A 20331-nucleotide genomic window follows, 5' to 3' on the forward strand; every position below is an offset into this window, starting at 1 on the left:
GGGTGAGTGTATTACCTGACTTTACTGTGAGCCTCCTAAGACCTCAATTTTTTTTTCTGTTAATCTACCCACTGTGTTTTCATAGCTTTGGCATGTCCGTGCCTGGGTTAACCCTTGCAGCACCCAGCAACGTGCCTCATTGCCTGGGGAAGAATGTACAGTTCACCTCCATACAATAACCCCTCTCCTCTGCTGGGACTTCTGGCACTGTGATCCCCTTTCCTTACAGGCTCACGGCTCTGACTTTTACGTATATTTTATGTAAACATATATATACACTTATGTATATTAAAAAATATTTAAATTCCATAACAGACCCAAATTTCTCTTTACATAACAGCACATAAAAGTGAACACGTGGCAGCTCTCAGACACGTGGCAGCTGCAGGGAAGTGTTGTAATATTACTGAGAAGGTCAGCGTCAGATAACCTGCAGTCCAGAATATTACAGGGCGATTGACAGTATTTGCTCTTATCTTGCAATTACAGAAAAAATTGCCACTTCTGTTTTAGTCTCCAACCATCTAATCGCCTGAAAGAGACAGGTCAATATATGCATTTTAAAGGCAAATTAGTGTTGAAAACATAAAGAGAACTGCTTGCAGTCATGAAATGCCTTGGATTTCAATTGTAGTATATTAGGTAGGGGTTTTTGTTTGTTTTGCTTTGTGCTTTGTTGTTTTGTTTTAAAACCCTGATCAGGCTTCGGAATATATTAAAATGCCAACGTTTAGAAACGACAGGAATTGCAGTAAGAATCTCAACCTGTGAATCACACCGAAGATAGGAAAACATCAGGCCATATTGGACCTCTGCTGGTGGCAGGTTTGTGTTTTATGGGAAGCCTCCTGCCAAGGCTCTCCTTGTGTTCCCCATCATCCCCATCTTTCAGTGTCTTCCACAATTGTGGCAGGATGAAGGAATGAGAACTGGTGTGCACACATATTCATGAGACACCAGAAGAGGCTTAATTCAAGACCTATTTTACATTTGTTCTGTTATCAGTTTTAGATATTCTCTCTTTCCCTTTAGAAGCTTCCCAGTGCAATAACCTCTGTCTCCTAATATTCCCTTTCTTTCCAAAATGAAAACATCAGCTACAAAAGCTTGTCAGATCAATACAGGTGAATTAAGCTCTTCTTATAGAAAAATGTATGATAAAAGATTTAATTATGTTGGCCAAGTAAATCTTGTTTTAAAGTGACAAGGAAACAAAGAATTTAGGAGCACTGTGTACTTTACAGCTGCATAAATTTGCTTGAACAACAGATGCTATTATCCAAGCACTTTAAAAATAATGAATCAGCCTTCTCCACAGAGTGAGCCTTGTTTGCATATGATATGTTCAATCACTCCTAGCACAACCTAAGCTAGGAAGGCTGCTTCACCAGTGCTTTTCAATGACTGTTTCAAATGGAGCTGCTAAGTGAATCTTATAAATTTTATAAAACTGTAGATCTGGGGCTTGGTTTGCTTTTGCCATAAGGCTTGACACTCTTCGCTTACCTCTCCATCTTTGGATTCCAGCTTGAGCTCTGTCCTGCACGTGGCTTTCAAGCTGCCGGCCTCAGCGTTGATCTCAATGCCTTTCGGAGCCTCCATCACCAACGCGCGTGTAGGTGATTCCAGTCTGCAACAGAAAAGGGAGTTACAGAGCCTGATGGGTTCAATGTGCGTGCTTAACCTCAGGCTTGAACAGCCTGGCTGCCCATTGCAAGGCAGCTTAGGACCCACTGAAGTTCAGATCCATGCCTGGTTTAGTCAGTGGAAAGCAATCATATTGAAGAAATCATGGTAAAATACATCACAAATTCAATCTGCTAACAATTCACATCAACTTTCCTATGCCATAAATTCTGGAATGAGATGCAGGGTGCAATAAAGCTTCCCCTGTGATCAACTCCCTCATACACAAGCTCACATTTGTAACTAATGAATACTAATGGGGGATATTAGCAAAGCAGTGTAGCTACACAGAGAGTGCAAGCACTTTTCCTCCTGAAACCACTGCTTAAACAGGAACAAATTCATTCTCATGACTCCCTGTAATGTGAAGTATAGGAAAGTTTAATGACATAAGAAAACTGATGAAAAAGATGCAGACGCCCCCAAATTCTTTGACCTCAGTCCTACGCTAACATCACAGTGCTCACAGCCAGCACCCTCTGCAGTGCTTTGACCCCTCCTAACTGTGGATATGCCAGAGAGATCTGACAACCCTATTACAGCACTGGCTAAACACAGCCAAACCTTTCAGTTCAGGCAATTGAGGTTAATGCTTTAAGATCCAGAAGTGCAAGGTTCAGTCTTTCTTGCTAATCATTCCTTCATAGCTCTTGTATTCTACTTGTCTCTTCTCTTCTTTATAAAACAGTCTCTTATTACTTTCTGTATTGAAAATAATAATAATAAAAAACATTTCACCCTCTCCAGGAATGTCCTCCTAGTTGACTTTATCACAATTTATTTACTGTGCCATCAGAAAATCCAGACTATGGTCTCACCAGCTGAAGTGAGCAGGAAGACTTGAACAGAAAAGCCTCTGCTCGGGTTGCTTTGGTCAGGCAGCAGAGATCACGGTAACAAAGGAAAATTCAAGGGCAGAATCCAACACCCAGCTTTCTTGGGCATCTTTTAGGATTTGCTTGCATTACTGCAGCAGCACTTCAGCTGTTTCTCTGCTCTTCATATATAATCATTTGTGCCAGTAAGTGTATTCTTAAATGGACTCCTGCTGGTACTGAGACAACATTATGGGAGACAGGGAATTTGGCTGTATTTATTGCAGCCAACAGTTCAATAAAGCAGAGGCACGGTTTCCTCTGTGTGGCACTTTCCAAGTTATGACTTTCCCTCTTGTTGGTGTCTTCATATTGCTGGGTTTCAAACACCTTCCCTTAAGACCCCAAACTCATCCGTAATTTCCTGGCTGACTCAACTAAATCTAAATTTCAGAGGAGTGAGGGATATATAACCCAAGGAGCAAGCACTGTCTCGTGGCTAGCAGCCTCTGCACAACTATTCTGAGATGCTTTTTGTTTGCTCTCCACAGGGGAGTTACATCCTACATAAACCTTCTTCTGATCCCTCTGCTGGTATCACCCCTTGGCTGTTTCCTGTATGAGGAACCTAAGGTTAAAACTGCTGGTATTTTATTTTATTTTATTTTATTTTATTTTATTTTATTTTATTTATTTTATTTTATTTTATTTTATTTTATTTTTTTGTTTTTCCTGATTGAATTGCAGATTGCATAGAGGAAAAAAAAGCCTGCAAGCCTGCAAAGAATGACTGACATGACGTAGTGCTACCTGGGATGTGATTCCCTCTGACCTCCCAATTGCAATAGCTGCTTTTCCAGTATCTGCAGAATTTCTTTATGGCAAAAATAGTCAGAGCACACAGCCATAGGGCTCTGGCACATGCTCTCTGGTGGCTTTCATTACAGTGGCCTAACACGCTGTCTGCTCCACATTTTCACTGGAAATTTCTACCCCAGGATACAGTGTGCTCTTATCCTTGGTAGTACAGCCCACAAGCTGGTGTCTACTCTGAAAACTAAGGACCCTCTGCTTGCACTGAGCCCCCAGGATCGAGGTGCCATGGCTGGGATGCAGGCACACATTCCCTCCTGCTGCCTCTGCTCCAGAGGCAGGATCCTCCAGAGGAGAAGCAGATGTCTGGGGCCAGTAATGTCTTAAGTCACTGTAGCCAAATTCACCAGAGGATGTGTCCAAACCCCGAGACAGCTGAGCTAATCCGAGGATAAAATAATTCCCAGGAACCATAGCCAGACAACTCTTCAGCTCTCCAGCATCCTAGTGGCTCTTCAATTTCTTTGATGTCTTGGCTGTCTCAACATATTTGTTCATCTGTTAATCTTGTAGCTTCTCTGCCCACTGAGAAATAAATCTTGTAAGTGCAAAACAGCGCTCAGACACCACAGTTCAAATGCAGTCATCTGCAGCAGCAGCACTCGAGTCCCTGCCCTTTGCGGGAGCAGCCTCTGACTCCCCCACCGGTGCTCTGCTGGAGCGTGTGAGGAGCTGGGAAATAGGAGAATAATTTCCCATGATGGGGGGATCGAGAGGGGACCTTCTCCTTCCATACCTTCCAGTCCTTGTAACCTCAAAATGAGTTAAATTTGTGCTTTGAACAAGCTAACAAGCGCCTGGGAGCTTATTAGATAACATCACCCCAAAGTTTTAATCTCTTTTCATGTCTAACAAAGAGAGTGAGTTGTTCTCCCTCTTCCACCCAACAGAACCCTACAGGCAGGATAATCTTAAAAAACACTGATGAAAATCCATGCAATTTTAGACACATCCTAGTCCCTACACAGCTCCTTACACCCTGGAGACACGTGTTCCTCTCAAGCATCTCCTGATAGTCCCTGGTGTGACGTGGGACAAGCATTCAACGCCCTGCAGCCCCACACGTGTTTTTAAAGTTAGCTGAGCTGAGCCCCCCACTCTTATCATCCTAAATCACTAGATCAGACAGCTGCAATCTTGCTGACATGCTGAATTAACCAAAATCCATCCCTTTAATATTAAAAATAACATTTTGAAGCCCAGAGCTTTTTTTCTTTCTTTCTTTCTTTCTTTTTTTTTTTTTTTTTCTTTTTTCTTTTCCTTCCTTTTTTCTTTTTTTTTTTTTTTTTTTTTTTGTTTTGTTTTGTTTTGTTTTTAAGAACCTTAAAACTATGGAAATGAATGCAAGTACTTGAACAGCAAAGTGCAGCTCTTCCAGTGCTGAGAACCTTGTGCTTGCAGCCTGAGTGGTTTTGTACTTATGCTGTGGGTTTGGAGCCTGACTCTTCTCTCTCACAGCGGTGTAACTCCATTTGCTTGCAAAGGACTTTTGTCCCAATTTATGCTCCTGTAAGCAAGGACAGAAAGGTCTTAATAATTTTTTCTTTGTCATTAGAGGGGCATATGATTGCAAGGGATTTAATTTGATTATTTTCTGATTTCTTGAATGAATCCCTGAGACAGCTGTCTTTAAACCAGGAGCTGAAAAATCTATGCAAAGTCAGAGAAAACATTTGAGGAGTTTATGCTCTAGGGGGTTTGAGGAATGTTTACCGAATACTTTCATTTAAAGCAAGTGTTTAAGAGACACTCTGCTTTTAAACCTAATTCTGTCTTCCAGAGCAGAACCAATTTGGAGACTAATAATGAAAGAAAATGATTTAGCGATGAACAGATAATTTGTTCAAAATCAACATTTGTTTTTCAGTATGATACTCTGGAGCTTTCAGTAGGATTCACATCCGGCGAGGTGTAAGCCTGTACTTACAGCAGTAGGCTGGAAAGGTGGCTGCATGAATATAGATTGTTTCATTATTTGCTCCTGCTCTTGAATTTTCCATCCCAGCAATTGGCACATAAGCCCTTTTTATTGACCATGGGTGGTGCTTGTTTTTTGCTCCAGTGTCTTGAAGACCAGCCTCTGACCTCTCTGCCAGAGCTGTGCAAGGAGGGTAAGTTCACTGCTATCCACAGAGTTACACTGATTTCCAAACATGACAAATTCAGAACTTAGATAAACTGCTTCCTCCCACTGCCATAAAGGCGTTCCCATCCTCCCTACCCACCAACCTCCTGGTAGGTGGATGAAGAATCTCCTGTCTGGGTGATAACCTACATCAGGGGAACCTTTCTTACGGGTCCCAGGGTTTCATGCAAGTCAAAAATTTTAAAAGGAAAGTAAAAGTAAAAAAGGAAAGTAAAAGACACAAGTAATAGGATTTTCAAAGCTATCAAAAAGCCCACGATCCACGATCTTATTACACCAGGCATCAGGTACTTTTGAAAATCCCATTGAGCATCTAAATGCCATAACAAATCTGACCCTTAATCTCACTTTTTAGTTCTGCAACAGAGGTAATAGCACTTCCCAACTCCACGGGGAGAATGAAAAGAAAAATATATTAGTGGTTGTGAAGCGGTTACATACTGTAATAACTGAGGCCAGGTAAGTACCATAGCCAAAGATAGATGGCTGGCAGATGGGTAACTGATCTTTCCAAAGCTGCAGTATTAAGCTCTTGCCTTCATCAAAAATATCGTTCCTCCCACTAAGCACACTTGGCCCGCATAGCAATGTGCAGGATGATGTATGCAGGGGAAGCCTTCCTCCAGCTCACCATGCTTAATGGACAGTGCTAAATGTGCCTCTTAAGCCCTCTTACTCAAACCTATCGCCAAAGCAGCTCTGATTTTAAAGAGAGGTTGATGGCTTGTGTGCATCTGGTAATGAACCCCTCTCCGGCTATCGCTGGAAGTTCTGCGGTCCTGACAGTCAGCAGGAGAGCAAAATTTTTGGTTTTGTTTGTTTTGAAAACTTCAGCAATAATTTAAAGGAGGTCAGCATATGAGCTTGTATTGCGGTTCCAGTGAAATTCACTCTCCTGGAAAGATCATTACTTGCCCAGATTTCTAGGTTTCATTTCCTTCATCATAAACAGCCACATTAATCACTCCAGCAGCATGGATTATATTTCCTTCTTGTCCCTCTCCTTTCCTCACTCCCCTCCAGAACAATCCATCGCTTGCCTTACAAGTATGAATGACCTTTTGAATATGGGGAGATGAGAGGATATTACGGATGTCAGTGCAGTAACACTAGCAGCTAGGGGCTGCTCATGTGCTTCCAATAAAATGGGTATCATTTCCGTAAAAAAAAAATAAAAGTTTAATGTAAATAGTTCAGGGGGAAAATACTCATTCAGGTCCAGCATTGATACAAACAGGGCTTGTAATTCACTGGTAAAATACAAGCAATGGCCTCAAGCTTCAGAAGTTCTTGTCCCCAGCAGGGGATTTTTTTGCATTAGCCACAAACTTGCTTGCAGTGTGGAAATGGAAAGAGAAGTTTGCTCTCAGGAGGTGAGGAGCATATGATGCAGCAGTGTGGTAACATGAGCTAATTTAATTTTGCTTAGAAACCTCTGGACTGAGAATAGAGCATGTATTACTGCAGCTGTAGCCCATTATTTCTAATGACTCTAATTATTTCTTATGGTATCCATCTGACCAGCTATAAGATTTCACATTGAGCATAAAATTAGCCAATGTTACCACTGTGTCTGCTTACATCTCATACAATTGGTAAATTATGCTAGCAAGTAAATGTAGAGGTCCATCAATTTGCTGGTAATGAAGCAGTATCTCAGGCTGAAATTTGTTTTCAGTTTTAACTCCCATGTTTCAATGAAATCAATGGGATCACCTATTCCCTGTGACTTATACTTCTGACTCCATTATTTGTGTTATCTTACACATATCTATTTATAGAAGAAAACATGATAATTTTCTCCCCTTTAATTGGAAGGTAATTAGCTTTAACTGATTTGAAAAGAAACCATGCTAAATTTAAATTTCCAAAATGCTTTTAAACTTTTTTTTTTTTTTTCATTGCCTTAACTCTGGTTTGTAGTGCAACAGAAAATGTTTGCGAGAAGAAATATGGGGCTGGATCTGGGTCTCACCTGGTCAAAACCTAAACTGAAGTTCAAGCAGTCTTCTAATATTACATGGAGCAAAAGGCTCTGCCGTGAGCAATTCACTTCTTGCCCAGGCTTCCTTTCTCCTGGAAGAGACTGCTATTTCACGAGAACAAAATGAGCTAAAATATGGTAATGACACCAAGCTTAAGATAAAATAGGAAAAGAGAAAAAAAAGAAAAAAGAAAAAAAAAAAGGAGCTGGCCTTGATACATCAGAATGAAATGTTAAAATAAAAAGAAGAAAATGCACAATCTCTCTCTCTGTCATTCCTAACCAAGATACCAAAATTTTGACAAAATATGTTGTCGCATATGCCATAGTACAAAAGCAGCAAGTACTCTGAGAGCTTACAGAAGTATCATCACTAATAATAAAATATGTATCCCTGTTATTTATTCCCTAGCATTGACATAAATCTTGTTTTCAATTACACTTTAATGAAGCACACCAATTACTGTTTGAATGGGGACATCTGATTATAGTCTCAATCAACAGAAATAAATCTTGCTTATGAAAGGTTTCCAGGGTATTTTCTTTAGGAACATTAATTACGGAAGTAAACAAGGATATATTATTATCATGGCACCCAATTGTAAATCCTGGCTATAGCTGTAAATACTTCTTCGTTTGACAGCAGGCATCACAATACAGTTTCCAATGTTTATGCTGCAAATCTGTTAAGTGACAATTCCAGAGCAGCCATATTCTAAAATAGATTTTTATGGCCTGATTTTTAGCCCAACTAATTCCTAACATGATCTGGAGGACAATGAATGAGAATTCTTTCAGCTATCATCCACAAACCATGGTTAATTCCTAAGGAAAATCCAATTAAACCTGTCAGAGACCTGACAGGAGCAGAGGTCTAATGATGCTTTATTGGAAATTACACTTTTCTAATTGAGCCAGAGATAACTCTGGTTCAAATGGCAAGGGGTGCAACAACTTGCTGCTCTGCATTTGGACAACACAGACACTAAAGAGGTTTTGTACAATGCCGAGTGAGGAGAAAGGAAAAGAAATTGAGAAAATAATGTGAATTGCCCTTGTGCTTAAAATTTATGCTGCAAAGATTGTGTTTAGTGAACTTTTCCTAAACAGAGTCCATGCTGAAATAATACCCTTCTGACAATATAACGGAAATACCTTAAACTCTTTCAGAGCTTATGATTCTGGGAGGAAGGCTAATTGAGTAATATGAGCAGCTTGAAACCATTACAAAGATGCTCAGCTAATATTGAAAGATTTGAGTGGGTCTAGAGAAATGAGAAACCAAAGGAGTCTGGAGGTACAGTACAGCTCACAGGAGCACACTGCTGGCAGCACTAAGTGGGAGAGAAGCAGCTTTCATTTCCCTCTGAAAAAAATGTCATCCCTCAGCAAAAGGAAAAATGTCAGCATGCCATTCCTCCAAGAACACTGCAAGTCCCCTGTTGTTGTCTTCCAGGACACTTTGCATACTTATAATATAGCTGCAGCTTATTCCGAGCACTAAAAAGCAGTAAAACCAGAAAAAACATGGATGAATCAAAATACAATTGTAAAATCTTTGTGACTGCCTACTGTGCGCACTGGAATTGCTGGAGGAGATGAAGGAGATGTAATTATGCAAAGTTGTCCTAAATGTTGGTGTTTCTTTTTAAAGTAATCTCTGAAATGGTATACAAGAAGCCAAATATAATATTTAGTGGACAAAAAGAGAGATCAAGCAGAAGATATCAAATTAGTCTAGGGAGAAAAAAATTGTGTAATACTATTGAGATCTAGTTTCATTATGAACTAGCAATGGGGAAGTGGTGAAGGTTAGAAAGTGTCAAAGAAAGAAGTATGAGATTAATGTTTAACGAAGTAGAGGAATGACTGAGAAAATTAAAATTATCTGGATAATTAAAAAATTTTGTTGCTTATAAATCAAGGAAGGAAATTATCATAGAAATTGGGAGACAGTACAAAATGATGTGCAGTAAATACAGATGTGGTTGAAGACGATGATGTGTTTAAGTGGGAAGGAAACGGGATGAGGGATGCAAAATGAATTGTTCCTATTCTAAGTGTAGAGACGACTGCAACGACACTCTCCTCACCTGGTGTGTTGTGAGCAGATTGGTCTTGCTCCGAATCCCTACTGTGCCTGACAGACCTGAGCAGAGAGCAGTCTACAGGATTACCTCCATCCTGCCGTGCTCAATCTTTCAGCCTTAATTGATAAACTCGAACACCCAGAGCCATTACGGGGCCAAGTGGTGGGAAACCCATGCAGGCAGAGCTGGCTGTGGCCAGAAGCTGCAGCAGCAGGGCCAGGGGCCGCATCCTGAGCAGGCACAGCCCGGTGGGTGCCGATGCTGGAGGCACAGTGCCAATTTTCACTCCTTGGCAGAGGTGTTATCAGCTAGGAGCACGGGGGTGACTGATAAACCCATGGCTGTTGTAGGTGGGACTGCGAAGATTCAGCCTGTAGAACATAGCCCTATATATTAATGTGATTCAGCCATAGGAGACGCTATGAAATACAGAAGCAAAAAGTCTGCTCTGGCTGGAGGAAAAGCAAGGGACAGATGTCCCCTCTTCTGGCACAGTCAGAAGTGGGAGAGTAAATGACGTTATCACCAAGCAGTTGAGTCAGATCTGGGAACTAAACAATTGCACTCTTACTAATGCCCCTGGCTGGAACTTAAGAGGCTGTTGTTGCTTTTATTACAAAAATCTCACCACCAAATGTCTCCTGGCACAAGGTTACGCAGCCTGGGTCAAAACTGGTCAAGTAATGGTTTCAGGCTGGAAATTCCTTCGTGGGGGCGTGTGTTAACTGGGCAGTGCCATATCCACTGCCCACAGCTTCTCCGTGCTCTCAGCATGGCCAAGGGACAGCCTCAGGAGTCAAACGTGCCCCAGCGACTCCATAAACCACCTTCTTCGGCGTGTCTGCTATACCTTGTTATGTAACTTACTGCAATAAAATAAAACAAATTGAAACAAAATAAAATCCTCCTCCTGTCGGGTGCATTAATGAGCACACTCATTTCACACATGGACAAAATTAATTACTTTTTATGTTACCATAATTGCCTAAACCACAAATGCATTTTTCAGAAACAAAGGTTGGGCTGGTGTAAGTTTCTAATTACAGGTTGAAAGCTTCTAATTAAACGACATAAATTGGAAGAAACCTTTTCAGCCAGAATTACAGAAGAGGCTGCTAAGATTGGGTATTATCTTGATGTACTGTCACCCAGCCAGGGAGAAGATAAAGAAACAGAAACAGAGCATGGCAGCTCTTCAGCTGTGCCACTGGCACCGCTTAGTATCTAATATCATCAAACTGCTGCCATCAGGAACATGGAGCAGACGAGCACATCGCAAAGATGATTTGGGGAGCCACTAAGTTTCATACTAACCCTGAGACACCTGAGTGGGGACAGGGATAGCTGTGTTGTAGCCTGGAGGTAACAGCTGAGGCTTAAATGGACTTTTTCCATTTCCAAAGGACAGAAGGACATTGATTTAAATAATAAGCCACACAAGACATATTTTTCAGGCTAGGGTATTTCAAAAAGCTCTAATGATTCCAAGAATGAAAGGCTGGCAAAATGCAGCATGACTTGGGCAGTTAGAGAGCAGGGTGCATGGAGGCATGCTGGCTCCAGGATACCCCCATCACTCTGCAAGATTATAGTAAATTGGATCTGGTCTATGTGAACGGGCACAAGTGGTATATTAGCTCTTGGAGCACGCAATGAAGTTTATGTTGGCTTCTGGATAGCTGCAGGAGGACAACTGCTACCTGAATTAGCGTATAATTAGAAAATCCAATGGAAAGATGGTACTTCAGTCAGATAAAACTTGCTAGATTGACCCATTAAGTATTTGTTAACCTAGGTATACTTTGGGGTGACTTTAATGTGCAGTACAGGCAGCCATTGATCACTGAATCAATTTGGGCCAACTCTCTGCTCCTTCCAAGGATTGCTCTTCTGTCCTACTTCAGAAGAAGACTGAACGATGCAAATTTTTTATCTTTTTTAAATCTTTTTTTTTCTTTTTTTTTTTTTTTTTTTTTTTTTTTCTGGGTGTTAAATAACCCTACTAAGCATGCTGTCACTGACAGAGAAAAATCACTCTCATGATAACCCAAGTACTCAAGTGATAGGATTACTGGCAGGGGTGCAGTGCTATGCAAATATCACAGTCATTATCACCAGCAGTTTGCATGCAGTCTTCTACATTGGGACTGTTTTATGTAAAGAAGAAAGGTTGATCCAAATTTCCATTTTAAAATTCTTTTTGAAGTCTATCTACCATGGGATTTTTACCTGCCATTTGGTCAGACATAAAGGAAAAGGGTCAGGTGGATTAAAATCTTATGTGGTCAGTGCACAGATACAGTCTATGGCACTTTCTGCAGTGCTGATTTATTTTTTCGCTTCCTTGATGATTTATTCTATTCCTTCTGAAAAGATTGGACTTAATAGTAAATTACTTACAATAAGAAATACAGAGATACCACAACCAGAAAGGATTTGAAATGGTAGAATATAAAAGCTGCTGGAAAAGAGGTGTGTCTGCATGCATCATATACTTGGTGGTGATATCCTTTGGAAACACGTACAGACTGCCGTAAGTGGATTTGAAGAGCTTATTTAGCATGACAAATTGGCTACAACCTGGTGGCTATTTCTGAAAACCCATTTATAGACCTTCAGACACTGATACTCCTGTGGCATATTCATTCATTGTACAGTCAATTTATAATGATTCCACCAAATTAAATCTTTATTAACAATCTTATTGACTCTGGTTTTGACTTTTTGTCCCCTCTTTTAATTAACTGCAGTAATGAGACAAGCAACATCCAATATAACAACTGACCAAACATTTTGTTTTAAACCTGCAGTTTATTTCAAGCAACTTCACAAAAAATGAAGGCTGAATTGCTATTTGCTAAATGTCAATTTTCACACTCCGCTGAACCTTTTCTGAAGCATGTCAACCACAAATCTGTAGTCATTTTTTCCCCTCTGATCAGAGCTATATAGAGCATGTAACAGATTTTCAGTTACTTTTCATTTTTATGCTGAAAAAGTACCATTTGCTGTCCCCAGTGTACCTCACAAAATGGTAAATATGCATAATTTGTAAATCTAAAGGGATGCATATGCCAAAGCTGTGGCCTCTTTCACAGTCACTATTTACACCAGCAATACAATTTGATGTCTGCATGCATAAGGAGACAGGAATGACCCAAACTCCTCAAATACAACCCATTGCTATACAAGACTATGGCTCCATCCAGTTTTGTGTACTGGGCTCCTGCTCAGAACTAGGGAGGTGTTTCACTCTCCACCAGCCCCAGCAGATGGTTCGTTGACAGACTTCCTCTGTGAATAGAGGCGCTCCTCGTGTTTGCAGCTGAAATTCCCTGCCCCTGCCCTGCTGCCTGGCAGACCCAAAGCAGCAGCATTTAATCACAAGCATTCACACCCTTCCTAGCACAGGCAACTATGACCATCCATAGATATAGAAGACTTGGCTACATGGAAAAGAAATACCTTTTACTGGCCCGATACCACTGTTGACCACTAAACTTCACCTAACTCTCCCATACTTACTGCTATTTGCTAGTTGGAATAGCAAAGTGGAATCACAAAATATGCTAAGTCAGGATACCACTGCTTGATAAGGATTTAACCACTACCCCTGGCATGATTTCTATGATGTAACAGCCTCAAAATTAGTTGCTCATTCCTCTATCAAAACTAGCTGACCTGAAACTTGTCTTTGATAAAGATAGCTAATTTTTCATAAGTGACCATGGACCTAAGATTCCTCTGCATCCCTCTCTACATTATAACACTGCTTCATAACCTGTTTTGATAATAAGGGAAATTTTCCTGTGAAGACTGTCCAACAGAGAATATGAATACACGAAAAATGAACACAACTTCTCTGGGGGAATGTCAAGAAAAAGCCAAGGAATGGACAAGATTGCTGAGGACAGAGATTGAGAGAGGAGAAACGCACTTGTGTGTTCTTATTTCTGAGCCACGCACTGGCACTGTCGTCATTTGGGCACTGAAGAGTTTGGCAAGGCAATGGGAAAGACAGGGAATATTCAAATAAGTTATTTTCCAAGCTCTTTGATAGCCTAGAATGAAAATCTTACAGCCATTTGAGATTTCCAGCTAATTTCTTGCTTTCAATTATGCAAAGGAAAAATAGGTTGGGAAATGGTGCAGAGAAGAAAATAAAGGGATTGTGTGGGTGGGTGGAGGGAGGAATGAAGCACAGAGAGAAAGAGATCAAGCAATAAAAAAAAGCCAACTTTCTGTAAAAGAAAGTACAGAGATGTCTCCAAAGGGACTACTTTAATTCTGAGAATAGGATGTTTTGCAAATTCAAGGCATCAATTTATCTTTAGCTATAAATGAAACTGTTTTCTGTTTATCTTTCGCAAATAATCACTGCCGAGTAAAACACACATTTTAAGGTACGGTTTGGCAGTCTTTCAAGAGAGATATGCTAGATGGTATTTCTAACTAAGAGACAGGCTGAACCTGGTGGTGGCATTTCACCATGGGAGATCACCACAAAGGCAGGGATGTAGGGAAGCACCACTCCTGTCCTGCTCCATGTGGAACTGGAAACTACAAAGCAACACTGCTTCACAGGTGCTCTTGGCTGTTTATGGCAGCACCCATGCTGTAGATTGCTGATCTTTGTTTTAAGGTATAGAAATCTGTTCTCCATCTCCTTGGGTCAACACAGCAAAATGAGAAAATGGTCAACATTTTTTGACTTCCATGAGGTTCCTTCACTCCTTCCTTGGGCAAGTCTGCATTTTTGCTGTAGTAACCTTCCTTATATGACTTCTCTCTTTTCTTTTCTTTTCTTTTCTTTTCTTTTCTTTTCTTTTCTTTTCTTTTCTTTTCTTTTCTTTTCTTTTCTTTTCTTTTCTTCTTTTTATTTATTTTATTTTTTTCCAGATAACAAAGAGACAATTACAGCTGCTAACGGAGCAGGTCAAGCAGAGGTGAAATGAAATGGATTAAAAAAAATGAACCAATGTCAGAAAGGTCTCAGTACCCCTCAGTGGCATAATCACTTCCTTGAACAGGTTTTTAGGTGGGAATTTCATTTCCTTCTACTCTATTTTTTGTTTTTAAAAAGAGAGGCAGGCAGGGAGGAGGACTGGCTTTGCGATTGAAGCACTGGAATTCAATTTCCAGCCCCATGATGAACTGCCTTTGTGACCACAGGTGGGCATGTTCAGTGCTCCCTGGGTTTATTGCAGTGTAGCAGCAGTGGGGATGGCTCAGCACAGCCCAGAAGCAGCAATATACCCCTCTCAACACAGCAAAGTGATACAGGCAACTCTTCACTGCTGATTTCTCCTAGTACCCAAGCCAACTCATTAAAAAACTTTCTCCTAGAAGATTGCCACCTCCACTGCAGAGCATGGCCCTAAACCACTGCCTCCACACAGAACTTCACCAGATGGTTTCATGTACTGGGAATGCCCCCAGGTAGACAGAGGTAACCCCATTGACTTCCTAAGTACTGCCTTCAAAAGAAGTCAGTAGAGTTACCTTGGAAACATAACATTGGAAAGCAAATTGGATTCCAGACCTTTAATTCTTCCTTTGCCTGGGAAAAAAAAAAAAAAAAAAAAAAGAAATATGCAAGAGAAAAAAATAATCATGGTTATTATACTGCTTCAAAAACAACAATCAAAACTGAAAGGTAGGGTTTCTGGTTTTTTTGTTTTTTTTTTTTTTTTTTTTACAGAATTTTATTTTTTTTTTTTTCTAAATTGCCCGCACTCTTATGGTACCTCTCAGCAGTCACATTAATACTATGTATTGATTGTCTCCTTGGTAGGCAGAAGGAGGGAAAATAAACCAAGAAAGAACTTAAAATCTGTTTGGGTTCCTCAAGTGCACGTGGAATCTGGACAATCTTATGTGGGTGGCCACCACTCTGCTGAAGCTTTCCTGCTGAAATTGCTACCACCGTCTCTATTCGCATCAGTTGCCAAACACAGGCAATGCCAAGCCATCACCAAGGGCAGAAGCCAAGGTGTCTTCCTCCCTTCTCTTTAAATTGTTGATGCATTTCTATTCTTTCAAGCAAAAGGTGTATCACCATCTGTCACTATGACAAGTTTCCAAATGTTTCCTGCTTCCCATTGACACAAACGCGCTATACACAAAGGCTGGCACATCACACCCCTTGCACCAGGAACACTGAAATCTATCATTCCCTGCAACATCCCCATCTCCCAGCAGCCAGGAGCAGTTGATTCCTGCTCCAGAATAGTGAATCCAGCCCTCATGTTGTAGTCCCAAGGAAATGAGGACTTGTGTGTCACCTCCACGCACCATGCTGAAGAGCCACATTCAACACTGGACCTTCCATTCCAAACCAGTCAGCTGAAAAAATTACTTGTTTGGATGCCGAATATCAAGCCTATTGCATAAAGCTCAGAGAAATCTATATATCTGTATCAGACAAATACAGATACTAAATTGCTGAGTCAAGGAAGGAGCTGGTCAGAAAATAGTGGGGAGGGTGATAATTGAATTTTCTTTCCTGTGTTTCGATAAGGAATTTGTGACATCTGCAGTTATTTATATGGCACAGTGCTGGCAGTCAGAGCTGGAGTGCTGACCGGGGCCCATCACTGGTTAGGGAATTGCTGTGGATTGATGCCAACTGCGTGCGTTTGGAGAGTTTCCCAAAGCTTATACGTAGACAAAAGTGAAGTGTTTCCTCTCTTCAGTTTCAGTGTCAGCTCTGGCAGAAATCCCCATAGCCGATTCTCTGTGGAGGAATTCTCACAGCTCCCAAATTCCTTCACCTGTATGCCTTTAGTGGAATATTTTCCCCAGGGGGAAGGCAGTGCTTAGAACTGGTTACTCCCTGTCCCCCTCTCCAACACATATAAGGGATGTACTCAACATTCACGACTCGCCACAACGATTCCCACAGAGCTCTCTTTAAAGATTCCTTCTGTACTACTACAGAGCAAGTGACCTGCCCTGCTGCAGCCTGCAGGGAGCTGAGCACCTCCTCAGGACCATTGGGACGTGCTGCTGCCTGCCCAGGGCTGCACGGCGCAGTGGGGGCTGGCAGGGTGCAGCTCCATCAGGGATGCAGAGAGAAACCTGGGGGGAAGTTTTATCCAACATTACTGACACTGACTACACTCTAGTGTAGTTCCGCAGATGATGGTATATGGAGGATCTTTATCTCCTCTAAAGGATATCTTTTTTAAAGCAGTCACATCCTGACAGTCATGCTGGTTTAACTTTACTGCTCTAGTTAGAGGTATAATGTGGGGCGAGCTTCAAGAGATGTAACTGGACAGGCCTGTTTTAATTGTTCCCACTAGACCTGTGCTCTGTGACCTTGGACATCTACAGAGCCATAAATACGAGCTTTGATTGCTGTTCCCATAGTGACTGGCAGGAAGAACACACTGGAGGGTGGACCAGGACTGCTTCAAGCAGGCAAGCAGCAACTGGAAATGATTAAGTTCAGAAGCTCTGGGGACACTAATGTCACTGCAGGCAGTCAACCTGGAAGATAAACACTGCTGGGCATGGTGGAAAGGATTGTTATATTTGCTTTCCACAAAGACAGTGGACTAGGTTACGCTGTAGGCACTTGGCTTGGCAAATGAGACCTCTTCTGAGGCAAATTCTCCAGTCCTTTCTGCTGCTGGAGATGACAAAGCTACTAGTCGTGCCTGGGACTTCTGTGCTGTGAACACTTGCTGTCAAGGAGCAGGAACTCCAGCCCTTGAGCTCAGTTACAGCCATGGGGCAGGCAGGCCTGATGGATGGAGAATGTTTCTACGTGGAACAACACACGATGTGGGAGGCTAAATTATCCCACACAGTGCTGCCAGGTACCTGTGCTGCCCCTCTTCCAGTGCCAAAGCCAGTGTGGTTATTTCTGCACCGTGCACTCAGTGCTGTCACAGGGTTTGGTCTGGAAATGGCAGGATTCTGGCGCCCTGCTCCAGAAGGGTAAAGGCCTGGTGGGTGCACTCAGGGACAGGAATGCAGCTTGTCCTGCCACTGTGACATCCAGCTCTCACTCTGCTTTGTGCTGTGAATAGAGAAATAGAATTCAAATAGCTCTAAACTCTCCCATTTGAATATAAAAAAGGTAGTTTCAGGAAAAAAAAAAGCTCGGACACATGCTGGTGGCCTGAGTATATATAAAAGCAGCTTGGGAATATTTATATTAGCACAGTGCACAGCAGGAAAAGTATAGCAGTACTAATGGCGAAGCTGCCAGTATATTTCTGAGTGACTTGCTTAATAGCACAGCGTGGTGTGCTCACTGGCTGCCTGTCCACACGCTGCTGGGGCTTTGCACTCCACAGCTTCATCTGCTCCCTGGCGATCTGGGCCTGATACATCACAGAGGAAGGGAATTTCCACGTGGTCAAACCTGGCATTGCCCACAGATCACTCAAAGTTATAAGTCTGTAAAGCAACACAGCCTCGCCATCTGCATGAGTGTATTAATGTTTGACACTGGAAATATGGTTCACCACTGGAGCTGTTCTACCATCCAGGATAAAGCAATTATTCAGCTGGAAAGAAATGCTGAATCCATACTGTCTATATACCTCGTACAATACCCAATGTCTGAAATTCATATTATTTTAAATTCTTCAGAGATTGCTACTGTGGTAACTTGAATGCCAAAATAAACCAGAAAAACCAATAAAATTAATACAAGACATCACTTTTCCCTTGCTACTCCTTTTCAGGACTTTTTATACATACACATCATTCTGTAAAACAAACGACAACCCAACCAACAATGATAATTCTGACATGTTTTTAAGATTACATGATCTCTTATTAGAAGCTTAGTGCCATGTCACAGGAGACACTGTACCACTCTCATACAGTGACCTGGTCTCTTCCTGATGCCTCTAGCCTTTCACTGAAAGTAGATCCCATCATTTTTCAAGTACTTGAGACAGATTTGCAAGGTCTGCACATTCCTATAGTGACCACAAGCACTTAAAGCATCAGCTATCCTTTCCAAGTTTGGTTCCTCTTTTTTGTTTATTTTTTTAACCAAGTAGGAAGTGCCAGACTTGGCCAACATTCTTTTTTTTTCTTTTTTCTTTTTTTTTTTTTTTAAATTTGACCAGCTTGTGGCCCTCTGATATTTACACAGTATGAACCATCATATGTTGAAAAATAAGTACTATAAAAAATGAATCTCTCAAATTAGGTGCTCAAATGCCTTAAGTTACTTTTGGAAATGTTGACTAGTAATAAATAATTATTGCCTGCTCTTCTTCACTCTTAATTTCTCTTGTACTTTGAGAAGGTGCACTTTTTAAACTATAGAAAATGACATTCTTGGGAAGAACTTCGCATTTTTCCGACTGCAGCAGAACACAGTGAGAGTGGCTGAGGGATTCTGTTGGGTAACACAGACACCAGCAGCCTCTCAGAATACTGCTCTCTGAGAAGAAGGAAACTCTTCAGAAGTGGCCAGGTTATCTCCATAAATCAATGTCACACTTCTAATTCTTGACAGCTTCTAAAAATTACGGGACAGCATTTTTAAGGGTTAGTCCTACAAAACTCTTGTAGTTATTCTTTCAAAAAAGCCATAATCTCCATTTGGGGAGTGAGAGAACCATTATGTGCAAGCATATGGCGGCTCAGTCAAAATTTCAGCCTAGCTCTTGAAGGCTAATTTTGCTATTCATCACTCTACTTAAAAACACAATGCAAACAAAAACAAACATATATATATATGTGACAGAATGCTAAAATGAAAGAGTATTTTATTTGTTATTAAATCCCTCAGTCACACTGGCAGGTTAGCCAGAGCCATTACCTACCATAGGCTAGACTAGGGAAGCCAGACACTACAGCAATAGTATGTGTTTTGCTTCCCTCAGAAACAGAGAACTTGCATCCAGCCAGAGGAAAGCTTCCTCAAATGGATGATTATGAAAGCAACACTCTCTCTGGTATCGCACAGACATTTTGACATACTGCACCAGTCAGGGAAACATTTTTAATGTGTGTCTGTGCGCCTCTGCCTGCAGAACTCCCATTGCATTGACACGGCTTCCCCTTTCATGGCACATCAGTTCACAAAGTATGATGCAACATCATTGAAAATGTGTACGTATTTATTAGAGGTTACAGCATAAAATATGCAAGCACCTTGAAATGAATTTCAGACTGTGACAGCAGGCAGTGACTGAATGCATGTCAGAGGTTTATGATGAACTCTGGAGTGTCTTCATTTCAGAGGCAACATCCTTTTTTTATAGGCATCTTTTATTGCTTGATTTATTCTTTATATCTGTAACTAACCTCTATACTCATAGATTTAGACTCCTGGTGTGGTGTTGCTTGAATGCCATGCATCTCAGAGATCTGCAAAATTTTCTGACAAAGTCATTGCTTGGTCCTCTCACTCTTCAGAACAATCCCAGTGGATGCAGAGATTAAACAATAACCCCATTGCTAAACTAAGAACCCATAAAATCAAGACATTTACTGGGTGTGTAGATACATCATTACCTCATAACTTAAATGGGATTTTTTTTTTTTTTTTTGAATACAGGCAAAGTGTTGCCTGCAGGATTTACTGTGTCAATACTAACACAAAACACACAGATAATCCCACATTACCACAGTTTCTGTACTTGAAAAATTATAATGAAAGAAGCCAATGTCTGCTTTATGACCTAAAGGTTTTAGATTTGGTGAGGAACAGAAAAACGTTGCCGGAAGCTGGCACAACCCTCTCAGGATGGGCTTTTT

At 41.1% G+C, this 20331-nt stretch overlaps 1 protein-coding gene across 6 annotated transcripts in view; it reads right to left on the reverse strand.

Moving 5' to 3' along the window:
• The window catches only part of SGCD (sarcoglycan delta), a 293057-nt gene that overhangs the window by 8870 nt on the left and 263856 nt on the right, over positions 1-20331 (reverse strand). For all 6 annotated transcript variants that reach the window (XR_014318478.1, XM_082771715.1, XM_082771717.1 and 3 more), the window contains one exon: positions 1507-1630. Coding sequence is in view for 5 of the 6 variants with exons in the window: in XM_082771715.1 (XP_082627841.1) it covers positions 1507-1630 (124 nt within the window). In the remaining variant the exon portion in view is untranslated. The remainder of the gene's footprint in view (positions 1-1506; positions 1631-20331) is intronic.

This window comes from Aythya marila, assembly GCF_965140915.1.
Source record: "Aythya marila genome assembly, chromosome: 14".
Taxonomy (NCBI): domain Eukaryota; kingdom Metazoa; phylum Chordata; class Aves; order Anseriformes; family Anatidae; genus Aythya; species Aythya marila.